At 43.9% G+C, this 14,712-nt stretch overlaps 1 protein-coding gene across 3 annotated transcripts in view; it reads left to right on the top strand.

Annotated features, from left to right (window-relative positions):
- The window catches only part of SLC25A33 (solute carrier family 25 member 33), a 43,280-nt gene that overhangs the window by 19,541 nt on the left and 9,027 nt on the right, over window positions 1-14,712 (top strand). For 2 of the 3 annotated variants that reach the window (XM_019013995.4, XM_031006351.3), the window contains exons 3-5: window positions 8,601-8,678; window positions 11,564-11,664; window positions 14,640-14,706. In XM_019013995.4, coding sequence (XP_018869540.1) covers window positions 8,601-8,678; window positions 11,564-11,664; window positions 14,640-14,706 — 246 coding nt within the window. The remainder of the gene's footprint in view (window positions 1-8,600; window positions 8,679-11,563; window positions 11,665-14,639; window positions 14,707-14,712) is intronic. The other variant, XM_055384024.2, reaches the window with a different exon arrangement.

Genomic DNA, 14,712 nt, shown 5'->3' with positions numbered 1-14,712 from the left:
TCTCAGCCCTGCAGCAAATCCTATCAAGTCTACCTTCAAAATAAATACAGAATCTTACCCCTTTTCACTACTTCCTCCACCACTGTCCTGATGGAAGCCACCGTATCTCACCTATATTGGTGCATTCGCTTCCTGACTGCTCTGGATTGAAACGCTTGCTGCCCTCTACACTCAGTCTGATCTCAGCAGAGCACCCAGAGAACCCTCTGCTCAGATCCTCTGCTCAGAGTTGCTGTCTCCCTCTGGGTAAGAGCTACAGCTATCCCTGTGGCCTACTAGGTTCTACACGATTCTCACCCTTCCCATTACTTCTGACTTTTCATCTCCTATTTTCCCCTTTGCCTCTCCAGCCTCCTTTTTGTTCCTTTAAAAGGCCAGGAACATTTCCCACCGCAGGGTGTTTGCAGTAGACATTGTCTGCATGGCTGACGTCCGCTGTCATCACCTTGCAGGAAGACCCTACAGTGACCATGCTATTTAAAAGCAAACTCTCCGCAACACTCCAGCCCGCCTTCCTGCTTTATATTTTTACCCGTAGCACTTACGTCCATCAACATACAGTGTAGTTTACTTATTTATATTCTTTTCTCCCTCTTCACCACCCCCTCCAATGGGACTTCTTTGGAGGTAGTGACTTTGGTTTCTTTTAATTACTGAAATCGTCCCCAAGCATCGAGAATGTTGCCTGTCACATAGCAAGCATTCCATACAAATTGAATGCATGAGTTTTGGCATGTCAGGAAGATATTGCATATAAAGGGCTTAACACCCTCCCTCCGTGTAAATAATAAAAGCTGCTGTCATTATAATAGCTACTCTCTGCTTTTAAACACAAGGTTTTTTTTTTTTTTAACCTTAAAGCCTTTTATCTCTTAATAGAGGCAAAAAAAAGGGGGGGGGGAATATCCTATTACATAATTCTCATGTGAAGAAAGCATACTCACTCTTCGGGGGAAATTTTTATCCTTTCCTGTTAATAAGTTCTAAAGGCAGAGTCTGTAACTCAGGACTTACATAAAAACAATATACCAACTTAGGAAGCTTTAGGGGGGCTTAACAGAGGGTGGCTCCTTTTCAGGCTGCCACCATGTGGGTTAAAGCCACCATCCTCTCTCACCTGGATTATTGTACAGCTTTCTGTTTCTTCATTAACCATCCCTAAGCTAACGGCAGTGACGATGGTTTACAGAGAGGGTCTTTACCTAGTAAGTGATCAAACAAGAACAAGGGTACAGGCTTTTGTCTTATCTACAAAGCCCGTGTTAGTTTCCTGTTGACACTTTTGGAAGACACTTTGTTATTCAAAAACCATACAAGGCTGGGCGCAGTGGCTCACCCTTGTAATCCCAGCACTTTGGGAGGCCAAGGCAGGTGGATCACCTGAGGTCAGGAGTTAGAGACCAACCTGGCCAACATGGCGAAATCTCGTCTCTACTAAAAATACAAAAACCAGCCGGACATGGCAGCACGTGCCTGTAATCCCAGCTTCTCAGGAGGGTGAGGCAGGAGAATCACTTGAACCTGGGAGGCGGAGGTTGCAGTGAGCCGAGATCACGCCACTGCCTTCCAGCCTGGGCAGCAGAGCGAGACTCCATCTCAAAAAAAAAAAAGAGAAAAGAAAAAAAAACCCATGCAAATAACATGGTCATTCGTTTAAAAGTTGTCTGCTTGTGGCCGAGGCGGGCGGATCACGAGGACAGGAGATAGAGACTATCCTGGCTAACATGGTGAAACCCCATCTCTACTAAAAATACAAAAAATTAGCCAGGCGTGGCGGTGGGCGCCTGTAGTCCCGGCTACTCGGGAGGTTGAGGCAGGAGAATGGCGTGAACCCCGGAGGCGGAGGTTGCAGTGAGCCGAGATCGGGCCACTGCACTCCAGTCTGCGCAACAGCGCAAGATTCCGTCTCAAAAAAAAAGTTGTCTGCTTGTTAATAGTCTTACTCATTTGGGGAATACTACTTTAAAAGACTTGTCAGAGAACAGAATTTGTTTATAGAAAGTTTATTTTCAAAATTCAGAGAAAAAAATTCTCTGTTCTGTTAAAGAAAAGTATTCTGTTAAAGAAAAAATATTCTCTATTGAAGAACCTATTGAAGAACCTATCTTTTTTTTTTAATAGTTACTTAAAAAGCAAAAAGGCAATATGTTAACAGATTCAGGTATCTGCTATTAAATGTGCCAGAGTAATAAATAGTATATGTATTTCAGGTATTTGCTTTTAAAAAAATAAAAATCTTCTGGCTTAATATTTTCCAGCAAAGTTCTTACTATTTAAACTGCTGAGACACATTCTTTTTTTCTTTTTCTTTTTTTTTTTTTTTTGAGGCAGAGTCTTGCTCTGTCGCCCAGGCTGGAGTGCAGTGGCACCATCTCTGCTCACTGCAACCTCTGCCTCCCGGATTCAAGCGATTCTCCTGCCTCAGCCTCCTGAGTAGCTGGGACCCGCCACCACGCCCGGCTAATTTTTTTTGTATTTTTAGTAGAGACGGGGTTTCAGCGGTATTAGCCAGGATGGTCTCGATCTCCTGGCCTTGTGATCCGCCCGCTTCGGCCTCCCAAAGTGCTGGGATTACAGGCGTGAGCCACCGCGCCCAGCCCTCTTTTTGTTTTTTCAAGTGCCTTTTTCATCTGAAAAGTAACGTGTTAGTGATCTCCTATCTTATCTTTTAGGAACCGCAGTGTTCAGATGAGACATTTGTCTTGGATTAGTCTGTGGTATGCATATTATGATATAAAACAGTGAAGAGAATAAAATGCTCCAAACAAGACCCTGATTTTTTTTTTCCATTTTTTTCCTAAATGAAAGTTTGTGACTGCGGGAAAATGAGTCTGGATCCTTCTGGGCTTGATTTTGCAGCTAAAATGTACCATTTATAGTAGGATCTTAATTGTTCCAGAAAAGTTTTGTAAACATCAAGCTAGGTTAGAAGTTTGGATTATGTAACAGATTTGGCTTTTTGCCAACTGTTATTATGTGTAACTATGGAGACCGCCTTTCTTAAGTTCTTAACAGGCCTGAGTCACTTGAGGACACGAGTTCCCTACTGCATTATGGATGAGCGGCTTCAAGCTTCCTGGAGCCAGAGATTCCCTTAATTGTGTTTAAATGACTCCTGAAGCTGAACAGGGTACATTAATGGGGACCACAGAGAGGATCTAAACTTTACACAATTTCTTGATACACTTAGCGTTTGAAAATCTTGATTATGTGCTATATTATAAAGTATAGGCCACTTCAAGGTGTTACTTGAGAGAGGTTTTAGTTCAGACAGCTCGATCTTTTAAAAGAGCAATACTGCTTGAACCCTTAAAAGAGCAATACTGTTTGAACCCGGGAGGTGGAGGTTGCAGTGAGCCGAGATCGTGCCACTGCACTCGCCTGGCGACAAAGCGAGACTCCGTCTCAAAAAAAAAAAAAAAAAAAAGGGGCAATACTCATGGTTCACGCCTGCAATCCCAGCATTTTGGGAGGCTGAGGTGGGCGGATCACATGAGGTCAGGAGTTCGAGACCAGCCTGGCCAACATGGTGAAACCCCATCTCTACTAAAAATACAAAAATTAGCCAGGTATGGTGGTGCACACCTGTAATCCCAGCTATCCAGGAGGCTGAGGAAGGAGAATCGCTTGAGCCTGGGAGGCGGAGGCTGCAGTGAGCTGAGATGCAGCCACTGCACTCCAGCCTGGCCGACAGAGCAAGACTCCATCTCAAAAAAAAAAAAAAAATTAGCAGGACGTGGTGGCTGTTGTCTATAATCCCATCTACTCAGGAGGCTGAGGCAGCAGAATTGCTTGAACCCAGGAGGCAGAGGTTGTATGGGATCACTTAAAAGGGCCTGGGCTTAACACCCGTCAGTAAGGAAAATGATTTGATTAGAAAATAAGACTACTGTCTCTGCATAATATTTTTATGTAATTGAATTATATAAATGGGCCAGGCACAGTGGCTCATGCCTGTAATCTCAACATTTTGGGAGGCCGAGGTGGGCAGATCACTTGAGGTAGGGAGTTCGAAACCAACCTGACCAACATGGAGAAACCCTGTCTCTACTAAAAATACAAAATTAGCTGGGCGTAGTGGCGGGTGCCTGTAATCCCAGCTACTTGGAGACTGAGGCAGGAGAATCACTTGAACCTGGGAGGCAGAGGTTGTGGTGAGCCAAGATCGCGCCATTGCACTCCAGCCTGGGCAACAAGAGCAAAAACTCCGTTTCAAAAAAAAAAAAAATTACATAAATTGAACTAAGGTCTGACTTACACTTTTTTAAATAATAGCTTTTTTTTTTTTGAGGCAGAAACTCGCTCTGTCACCCAGGCTAGAGTGCAGTGGCGCAATCTCGGCTCACTGCAAGCTCCACCTCCTGGGTTCACGCCATTCTCCTGCTTCAGCCTCCCGAGTAGCTGGGACTACAGGCGCCCGCTACCACGCCTGGCTAGTTTTTTTTGTTTGTATTTTTAGTAGAGATGGGGTTTCACTGTGTTAGCCAGGACGGTCTCGATCTGACCTCGTGATCCGCCCGCCTCGGCCTCCCAGAGTGTTGGGATTACAGGCATGAGCCACCGCGCCCGGCCGATTCTTTAGTATTTCAACAAAAGATCATGCCATCTGTGAATAGACATAGTTTTACTTTTTTCTTTCCACCCTTTTTCATCTAATTGCTAGCCTACTACTAGCTCTTGAAGGTATAGATATTCTTTATTTTAAACATCCAAAAATTAGAAGAGAAGCTAAGATTCAAAATTCTATTTACTTTATACATTCAGAGAATCTAGAGCATGAAAAGTTACATAGTGATCTGAAGAAGGAGAGCTGGAAATAGATGAAACTTTAACATTATCCAGTATGCTGTGGACCAGAATGTCAGCTGTACCTCTTTTGCACCAAAAACCAGCTTAATTTGGGAAACTTTCCCTGTGGAGAAAGTGGAAGAGGTAGAAATAGAATTGACAGGATTTACTTTACTATTAACTTTATAGGAACATCTTTTCCATAAAGTGAAAGACCTTTTCATCATATCTTCTGTGTGTTATAATGAAAGTAAAACATTCTATTAACTTTTTTTTTTTCCTTTCTGAGACAGAGTCTTGCTCTGTTGCCCAGGCTGGAGTACAGTGGCATGATCTGGGCTCACTGCAGCCTTTGCCTCCTGTGATCAAGTGATTTCTGGCTAGTTTTTGTATTTTTAGTAGAGACGGGGTTTCACCATGTTGGCCAGGCTGGTCTCGAACCCCTGACCTCAAGTGATCCACCCGCTTCGGCCTCCCAATGTGCTAGGATTACAGATGTGAGCCACTGCTCCCAGCTATTCTATTAACTTTTGACTAGCATATGATTATTTGTGAGCTAGATCAACCTTAAGTGCTATCAAATGGATGGTACTACTAGTAAAGAGAAATCCTCAATAAGAAAAGGAGATTAAATTAGAGAAGACCATTATATAACAATGTAAATTCTACTGGATACCATGGAAATTGAACCATTGAAGAGAGTAAATTTAACCAACGTGAATAACTGTGTTGCTGCGGAAAAATGCCTCTAAAGAATGTTCCATACAATCCTTTCAGGATTTTCTGAGTCGCTTTTAATTGGAAACAATATTTAACTTTTTTTGTGTGAAAAGCACATTGGCGAGGTTATAGAAAAATCGGAACCCCTTTTACATTGCAGGCGGGAATGTAAGGTGGTGTAACCACTATAGAAAACAGCCTAGTGGTTTCTCAAAAAATTAGGCATAGGATTACCGTGTGATCCAGCAGTTCCACTTGGATTCCACAAAAGAATCCAAAGCAAGGACTCAAACAAATATTTGTACACCCATGTTTATAGCAGCACTATATATAATAGCCAAAACGTGGAAGCAACCCCAGTGTCCATCGATGGGTGAATGGATAATAAAATGTGGTGTATACAGCAGTGGAATAATATTCAGCCTTTAAAAAAAAGGAAATTCTGGGTGGGCACAGTGGCTCACGCCTGTAATCCCAGCACTTAGTAAGGCCAAGGTGGGTGGATCACTTGAGGCCAGAAGTTCGAGACCAGCCTGGCCAACATGGTGACACCTCGTCTCTATTTAAAAATATATATATATATACAAAAATTAGCTGAGTGTGGTGGCACTCACCTGTAATCCTAGCTACTGGCAAGGCTGAAGCACAAGAACTGCTTGAACTTAGGAGGTGAAGGTTGCCGTGAGCCGAGATCGTCCCACTGCACTCCAGCCTGGGTGATGGAGTAAGACCCTGTCTCAAAAAAGGAATAAAATAAAAAGAAGGAAATTGTGACACATGCTACACCATGGATGAACCTCAAAGACTGAGTGAAATAAGCCAGTCACAAAAAAAGATGTGATGCCACTAATAAGAGATACCTAGAGTTGTCAGATTAGAGACAGTAGAATGGTGACTGCCAGGGCCTGACGGGAGGGAGGGCTAGGGAGCTGGTGCTTAATGAGTGCAAGGGTTCAGTTTGAAAAGATGAAAAGGTTCTGGAGGTAGATGGTGGTGATGGTTGCACAACAGTGTGGATGTACTTAATGTCACTCAACTGTACACTTAAAAATGGTTACAGTGTGGCTCACGCCTGTAATCCCAGCACTTTGGGAGGCCTAGGTGGGTGGATCACGAGGTCAGGAGTTCAAGACCATCCTGGCTAACACAGTGAAACCCTGTGTCTACTAAAAATACAAAAAATTAGCTGGGCGTGGTGGTGGGTGCCTGTGGTCCCAGCTACTTGGTAGGCTGAGGCAGGAGAATGGCATGAACCTGGGAGGCGGAGCTTGCAGTGAGCTGAGATCATGCCACTGCACTCCAGCCTGGGCAACAGAGCGAGACTCTGTCTCAGAAAAAAAAAAGGTTACAATGGTAGATTTTCTATTACGTGTATGTCATCACAAAAAAAAAAAGTTTAAAAGTAAAAGCAGTTGGCTGGGTGCATTGGCTCACGCCTATAATCCCAGTACTTTGGGAGGCCAAGGCAGGCGGATCATCAGGTTGGGAGATTGAGACCATCCTGGCTAATGCAGTGAAACCCCGTCTTTACTAAAAATACAAAAAATTAGCCGGGCGTGGTGGCGGGTGCCTGTAGTCCCAGCTGCTCAGGGGGCTGAGGCAGGAGAATGGCGTGAACCTGGGAGGCAGAGCTTGCAGTGAGCCAAGATTGCACCACTGCATTCCAGCCTGGGTGACAGAGTGAGACTCTGTCTCAAAAAAAAAAAAGTAAAGAAAATGAAAAACAAAAAGCAGTCACGGTATAATCTTTGGACTTGAGATACTAGGCTTTGGTTTTAAAAAACCGTCATCCGTCCATGAAAATTATTAGTTTTCTATTCCTTAAATTCTGCCCTCCCCCGCCAACTTTTTTTTTGTTTTTAATTTTTGAGACAAGGGATCTCTTTCTGTCGCTAAAGCTGGAGTGCAGTGGCATGATCATGGCTTACTGCAGCCTTGACCTCCCAGGCTAAGTGATCCTCTTACCTCAGCCTCCTGAGTAGCTGGGACCACAGGCACACACCACCACACCTGGCTAATATTTTTCATTTTTTGTATAGATGGGGTTTATACTGTGTTGCTCAGGCTGGTCTGGAACTCCTGGGTTCAAGTGATCCTCCTGCCTGGACCTCCCAAAATGCTGGGATTACAGGTATGAGCACTGAGCTGGCTCTATTCTTTATATCCCTGTATAAGATTCTGCTACATTAGGTAAAGATCTAGAAGATAGGATTGTTAGAAGCAGTAAATCCAAAAGAAATCTCTGAACCTGTTTCTCAGTGAATCTTATTATGATGAGGAAATTATTCCCTGTGTGGCACCCTCTGCCAGATACTCATCCTACTTTCACAGGATTTCATTGTATAGTACAGACTCTGCACAGCTTCCTCCTGTGTTGGGCCGGGTGTGGTGGCTCATGCCTGTAATCCCAGCACTTTGTGAGGCCGAGGCGGGCAGATCACCTGAGGTGAGGAGTTCAAGGCCAGCCTGACCAGCACGGAGAAACCCCATCTCTACTAAAAATATAAAGTTAGCTGAGCGTGGTGGTGCATGCCTTTAATCCCAGTTACTCGGGAGGCTGAGGTAGGAGAAACGCTTCAACCTGGGGGGCGGAAGTTGCAGTGAGCCGAGATCACGCCATTGCACTCCAGCCTGGGAAACAAGAGTGAAACTCCGTCTAAATAATAATAGTAAATAAATAAAAATACAAAATTAGCTGGGTGTGGTGGTGAGTGCCTGTAATCCCAGCTACTTGGGAGGCTGAGGCAGGAGAATTGCTAGAACCCAGGAGGCAGAGGTTCCAGTGAGCCGAGATCATGTTACTGCACCCCAGCCTGGGCAACAGAGTGAGACTCCATCTCAAAAAAAAAAAAAAAAGAGAAAGAAAATATGTCTAACTGATGCTTTTTCAGGCATGTTTTTTCACTGTGCTAATGATAGTAGTATTCTACAGCCTTCCGATTCTGTATTGTAACCAAATCAGATAAGAGTCGAGCTTGAGATCTCTCAAACATTTTATTCTCTCAAGGAACTAATGAGAAGGTTGACTCTTTATCATTTTTAATAGGCCTTGCCTGAGGGGTTTTAAAGGTTTGTCTTTTCTTATTATTCAGGTCGATCTTGGAGAAAGAGGGACCAAAGTCACTTTTTAGAGGCTTGGGTCCAAATTTGGTTGGAGTTGCACCATCAAGGTAAGCATTAAACTTTCCAGCTAGCTCATGCTAAGCAGTATGGAATTCTGGGTCCTTTCTTACCAAAGGGTGATGCTGCTGAATGACCAGTGTCTTTTTCTGTGTTGGATTTGCCTAAATATAGCGGACATAGCAAATAGTCATTGAGAATGCTAAGTGTGTCTTCAGTGTGTGAAAGAAAGGATTCTACTTACTGTATTCTTTATATTCTTAAGTGTGAAAATTAATCTGCTATCATTACTGTAATGTACTTTAAGTGTTTGCTACTCTAAGTATGGCATGTGGCCAGCAGCATTAGTATTGTCTGAGAGCTTGTTATGAACACACAATCCCAGGGCACATCCCAGACCTACATCAGAATCTGCATTTTAACAGAACCCCCAGGTGACTCCAACGCAGTTAGAAACACTGATCCAGAGGAATTGTAAAGGCTTTTAACTTCACTTTCTGTAAAATGACATCCTCATATCTTTGCAGGGCTTCTCCTGAAAGCCTGTTTGAAATATACGGAACTGTACTGTCCCAGTACATAACGGTAGTCACTGGCCACATGGAGCAGTTTAAATGTAAATTAATCAGAATTAAAGGTTCAGTTGCTCAGTCTTCATGTTTCAAGCACTCAATCTCCACATGCAGCTAATGGCTGCTGTATTGAAGAGCAGAGATACAGGGCATCCCATCTTGGCAGAAAGTTCTCTTGGATAGATAGGATAGAGAGGATAACAGTGTATGATTGTAAAAGTAACAGAGACAGATAGAGAATAGCATATCTGGAAAGTAAATTAAAAACTGCTTCCAGGCCGGCTGTGGTGGCTCACCTGTGTAATCCCAGCACTTTGGGAGGCTGAGGCAGGTGGATCACCAGAGGTCAGGAATTGGAGACCAGCCTGGCCAACTTGGCGAAACCCCATCTCTACTAAAAATAAAAAATCAGCCAGGCATGGTGGCGGGCACCTGTAATCCCACCTACTCTGGAGGCTGAGGCAGGAGAATTGCTTGAACCCAGTGGGAGGCAGAGGTTGCAGTGAGCTGAGATCATGCCGCTTCACTCCAGCCTGGGTGAAAGAGTGAAACTCCATCTCAAAAAGAAAAAGCAAAACAAAACAAAACAAAAAAACTTCTTCCAGAAAGGACCTCCTGAGAACGGAACGGGGTGGCAGGGCAGGACACTTAACTTGTCATACTCCAAGAGACTTGAAAGAAAGTGAAGTCTGGCCGGGTGCGGTGGCTCATGCCTGTAATCCCAGCACTTTGGGAGGCCGAGGCGGGGGGATCACGAGGTCAGGAGATCGAGACCATCCTGGCTAACGCGGTGAAACCCCGTCTCTACTAAAAATACAAAAAATTAGCTGAGCGTGGTGGCGGGCGCCTGTAGTCCCAGCTACTCAGGAGGCTAAGGCAGGAGAATGGCATGAGATCGTGCCACTGCACTCCAGCCTGGGTGACAGAGCGAGACTCTGTCTCAAAAAAAAAAAAAGAAAATGAAATGAAATCTTACAACAAAAATGAGAATGTTGTCTTATATAGGGTGAAGACCAAAAGCTTATAGAATTCTTCCAGATCAGTGCTCCAATTTAAACATAAATCGGCTGGGCGCAGTAGCCCACACCTATAATCTCTGCACTTTGGGAGGCCGAGGCAGGCGGATTACTTGAGGTCAGGAGTTTGAGACCAGCATGGCCAACATAGTGAAACCCCATCTCTGCAAAAATACAAAAATTAGCCAGGCGTGGTGACATGCATCTGTAATCCCAGCTGCTCGGGAGGCTGAGGCAGGAGAATGGCTTGAACCCAGGAGGTGGAGGTTGCAGTGAACCCAGGTCACGCCACTGCACTCCAGCCTGGGTGACAGAGCGAGAACTCCATCTCAAAAAAAAAAAAAACACAGATCACCTGGGGATGTTGTGAAAAGGCAGACTTTTTTACTGCTTTTGTTCCTTTAGAATTTTGTAGCAAGTATGTGTGATGTATTTAAAGACAGAAAGTACTAGTCTGTGAGATGATCTGGGGTGTGCATTATTCATAGATGGGAAACCTACTGCCCATCTGTAGTAAATAAAGTGAGAAGAGCCCTCGCTGCTCACAGGCAATGCTCCTACAGTGTAACCCTGATAACCTGATGCAGATTCCTGACTGCCTTACCCATTAGGGGAAAAGGAAGACTTTTATAACACAATAATGATAAGTAGTAGTTAAGATCCTAAACTGCAAAATATATTCTATGATTGATTCATTGACCAGCAGAAGAAAGAAACATTTTCCCTGCATTGCTGGTGAAAGAGCAGGAAAAATCCCAAGTAGCTCTTATTTCCCAGCCCCAACAAGAGGGAAGACAGCAGGGGGAAAAGTGAAGAGAAAACAAGGGTGACGGGACCACTCTGCGGTAGTCAAGGCAGGGGGTGGCGGAAGGGCCCTTTATGAAAACACAGGTATGATATGATGGCTGTTCCTGTGTGATCCCGAGTCGCCCAAAAACAGTTCAAATTATGTTCGACATTCTCATTTTGGCACAGGGTGAAAAAGTGTGATCTATTCTAGAAACAAAAAAAAAAAATTAAAACTTCCAGTGTGTTGAAGCTTAAAGGATTAGCATTTATCCAGAACAAAGAATGTAAAAGGACTTTGTAGATGTCTTCCCCAAATCTCACTTTCCTCAATTATTTTTGAACACCTCTGTCACCACTAAATCATTTCTGGAGGGACACACAGGAGCTTCCTGAACGTGCCTGTGGCAGGTTTTGGTTTTAGCACAGGCGAGGACAAGCTTTTTAGTACATGGCAGCATCTTTCCCATTTTATTTTCCGAAAATTTTTCAGGTGTTCTGGAGGGACGTATAAAGTTGCACTGTGATGATTTCTTTATAATGTTCTCTTTGTTCTAACAGGGCTGTATACTTTGCATGTTACTCCAAAGCCAAAGAGCAATTTAATGGCATTTTCGTGCCTAACAGCAATATTGTGCATATTTTCTCAGCTGGCTCTGCAGGTATGTTACCCTAGTGAGTGAAGAGAGGGTCTCTCTCTCACTTTTCTAAAGCATGCATTGTGCCAGTTTTTCCAGGAATTAGAAATTAGCTCCTTGCTTCCTTTGCACCTAAAATTGTTTTTCTAAAGCTTTATGTTACAACCGATAGGAGAGTGAGAGCGGTTTGTAGCTTGATTTTATTTTCCTTGACCACTAAAGCTCTTTATTTGCCCTCAAAATGTACATGTTCTATGCATGCTACTGGTATTTTGTTCTTCTAAAGGAATATTCATAGGTTTTTCATGTCTTCTGTTTGCCCATCAAATGATATAGATAGATAGATATAGATAATAGATTTTTTTTTTTTTTTTTGAGACAGAGTCTCACTCTGTCACCCAGGCTGGACTGGAGTGCAGTGGTGCAATCTCGGCTCACTGCAGCCTCCCCCTCTCAAGTTAAAGTGGTTCTTGTGCCTCAGCCTCCTGAGTAGCTGAGATTACAAGTATTTGCCACCATGCCTGGCTAATTTTTGCATTTTTAGTAGAGACGGGGTTTCACCACATTGCCCGGGCTGATCTCAAACTCCTGACCTCAAGTGATCCACCCTCCTCAGCCTCCCAGAGTGCTGGGATTACAGGCATGAGCCACTGCGCCCAGCCCCATCAGATGATTTTCTAAAATTAGAGTTTCTTTCTTCAGATTCCCCACGGGGTCCCACACACCCTGTGTACAATTGGCACTCCTGTCCCCAACTATGGGTTATGCAGTGAGGGTGTAGGGCTTGCAGTGGAGTTTCCAGTAGGGTCAGTGACAGCTCATAGGGCATCTGTTCTCTTTTGAGGGAACCATTCCACTTCCTACTGAAAAGCCATAGCGGGACTTCTTCCCCGGGATGTACTTGCAAAACATGAACGTGTAGATTTCTGAGAGAAGGGAAGGCTTTTTTGTTTGTTTGTTTTTGAGACAGAGTCACTCTGTCACCCAGGCTGGAGTGCAATGGCGCAATCTCGGCTCACTGCAACCTCCGCCTCCTGGGCTCAAGGGATTCTCCTGTCTCAGCCTCCCGAGTAGCTGGGACTATAGGCACGTGCCACCACACCCAGCCAATTTTTTGTATTTTTAGTAGAGGCAGGGTTTCACCGTGTTAGCCAGGATAGTCTCGATCTGCCTGCCTCGGCCTCCCAAAGTGTTGGGATTACAGGCGTGAGCCACCCCACCCGGCCGAGAAGGCTCTTTTGTATAGAGTTCTATGTTCATTTAAACAGAAGCGTTTTTTTTTTCTAATTGGTATTGTTTTGTTTTGATACAGGGTCTGGCTCTGTCACCTAGGCTGGAGTGCAGTGGCATGATCTCAGCTCCCTGCAACCCCCACCTCCTGGGCTCAAGCCATCCTCCTGCCTCAGCCTCCTGAGTAGCTGGAACTATAGCTGCATGCCACCATGCCAAGCTAATTTTTTTGTATTTTTTGTAGAAATGGAGTTTAACCATGTTGCCCAAGCTTGTCTTGAACTACTGAACTCAAGTGATTCACCTGCCTTAGCCTCCTAGAGTGCTGGGATCGCAGGCATAAGCCACCACGCCAAGCCTAGAAAGATATTTTAGAGAACTTAAATTGGCATTTTACGAAAAATTTGCATGTCCTACCAGTCTGTAAGATGTACACACCAGTTTTGTCTGCCGTTGTTACTCCAAATACAAGTATGACCAACCTGTCTGAATATTTATAGCTAATTATTTCTAGACCCTGAATAGAAAATGTTAAAGTTGCTTTATACAAGGAAGCCATTTCTATGTAATACAGAGCTCTGAGGAGGAAAGGCAGAGTTCCAAAACAGGTAGCCCTTCGCTTAAAGATAGGCCAGTAGTGAGTTAGCATAAGCTAACAACTATTAATCTGTTTTGTAACTTTTGCAAAGTTAACTTAGAACCCTTGATAAATAAAGCAGACCTCAAGGAAGTTCTTAAAACCAGTGTCTTCCGGGCGTGGTGGCTCACACCTGTAATCCCAGCACTTTGGGAGGCCGAGGCGAGCGGATCACGAGGTCAGGAGATCGAGACCATCCTGGCTAACACGGTGAAACCCCGTCTCTACTAAAAATACAAAAAAAAAATTAGCCAGGCGCGGTGGCGGGCGCCTGTAGTCCCAGCTACTCGGGAGGCTGAGTCAGGTGAATGGCGTGAACCGAGGAGGCGGAGCTTGCAGTGAGCCGAGATCGCGCCACTGCACTCCAGCCTGGGCGACAGAGCAAGACTCCCATCTCAAAAAAAAAGAAAAAACCAGTGTCTTCCTAGTATCAAATTAATCTGCTTCCATAGCACTATAGAGGGTGTGAGGTATTACAGAAGAGATACTGTATGTCAGTATCTCTAATACCATGGTGTTGCTTTTTTTGGTTGTCCTAGAATGATTCACAATGTTAGGTGAGGGAGGTTTGGCTGGGTGTGTTGGCTCATGCTTGTAATCCCAGCATTGTGGGAGGCTGAGGCTGGAGGATCCCTTGAGCCCAGGAATTGAGACCAGCCTGAGCAACAAGGGAGACCGCTGTCTCTACAAAAAAAAAAAAAGAAAAAATGTTTTTAAAGAGATGGAGAAGGCATACTCACCAAATGGTTATCATATAACCAAATAAGCAGATCAGTCTTAAAAGTTAAATTATTTCTGGATCTGAGGCTTATAAATTGAGGTTTAGGACAGTTACAATTTTCAGTAGGAATCACATTCACACAGATATCAACACCACCACCTACAGGTTGAAAAGACTAGAAGGGATTCTAGAAAATTAAGAGAAATTTCTTTTAGATCCAGCAATACCAATAGATGTTACACTTAATGGGGAAACTGAAGCTTCTATCTGCAGGATAGAAATATAACTGCTTCCTACTGTCTTTTTATTAGGCCATTGAAATCCCAATTTCAAAGTTTATTATATGATAATAGACATCTTTAATAAGTATTGACTATATACAGTGTTGACCTTTACTGTTTTTTTTTCCAGCTTTTATCACAAATTCCTTAATGAATCCTATATGGATGGTTAAAACCCGAATGCAGCTAGAACAGAAGTAAGT

This window comes from Gorilla gorilla, chromosome 1 (assembly GCF_029281585.2).
Source record: "Gorilla gorilla gorilla isolate KB3781 chromosome 1, NHGRI_mGorGor1-v2.1_pri, whole genome shotgun sequence".
NCBI lineage: Eukaryota > Metazoa > Chordata > Mammalia > Primates > Hominidae > Gorilla > Gorilla gorilla.
This window is presented reverse-complemented; position numbering and strand designations above follow the sequence as displayed.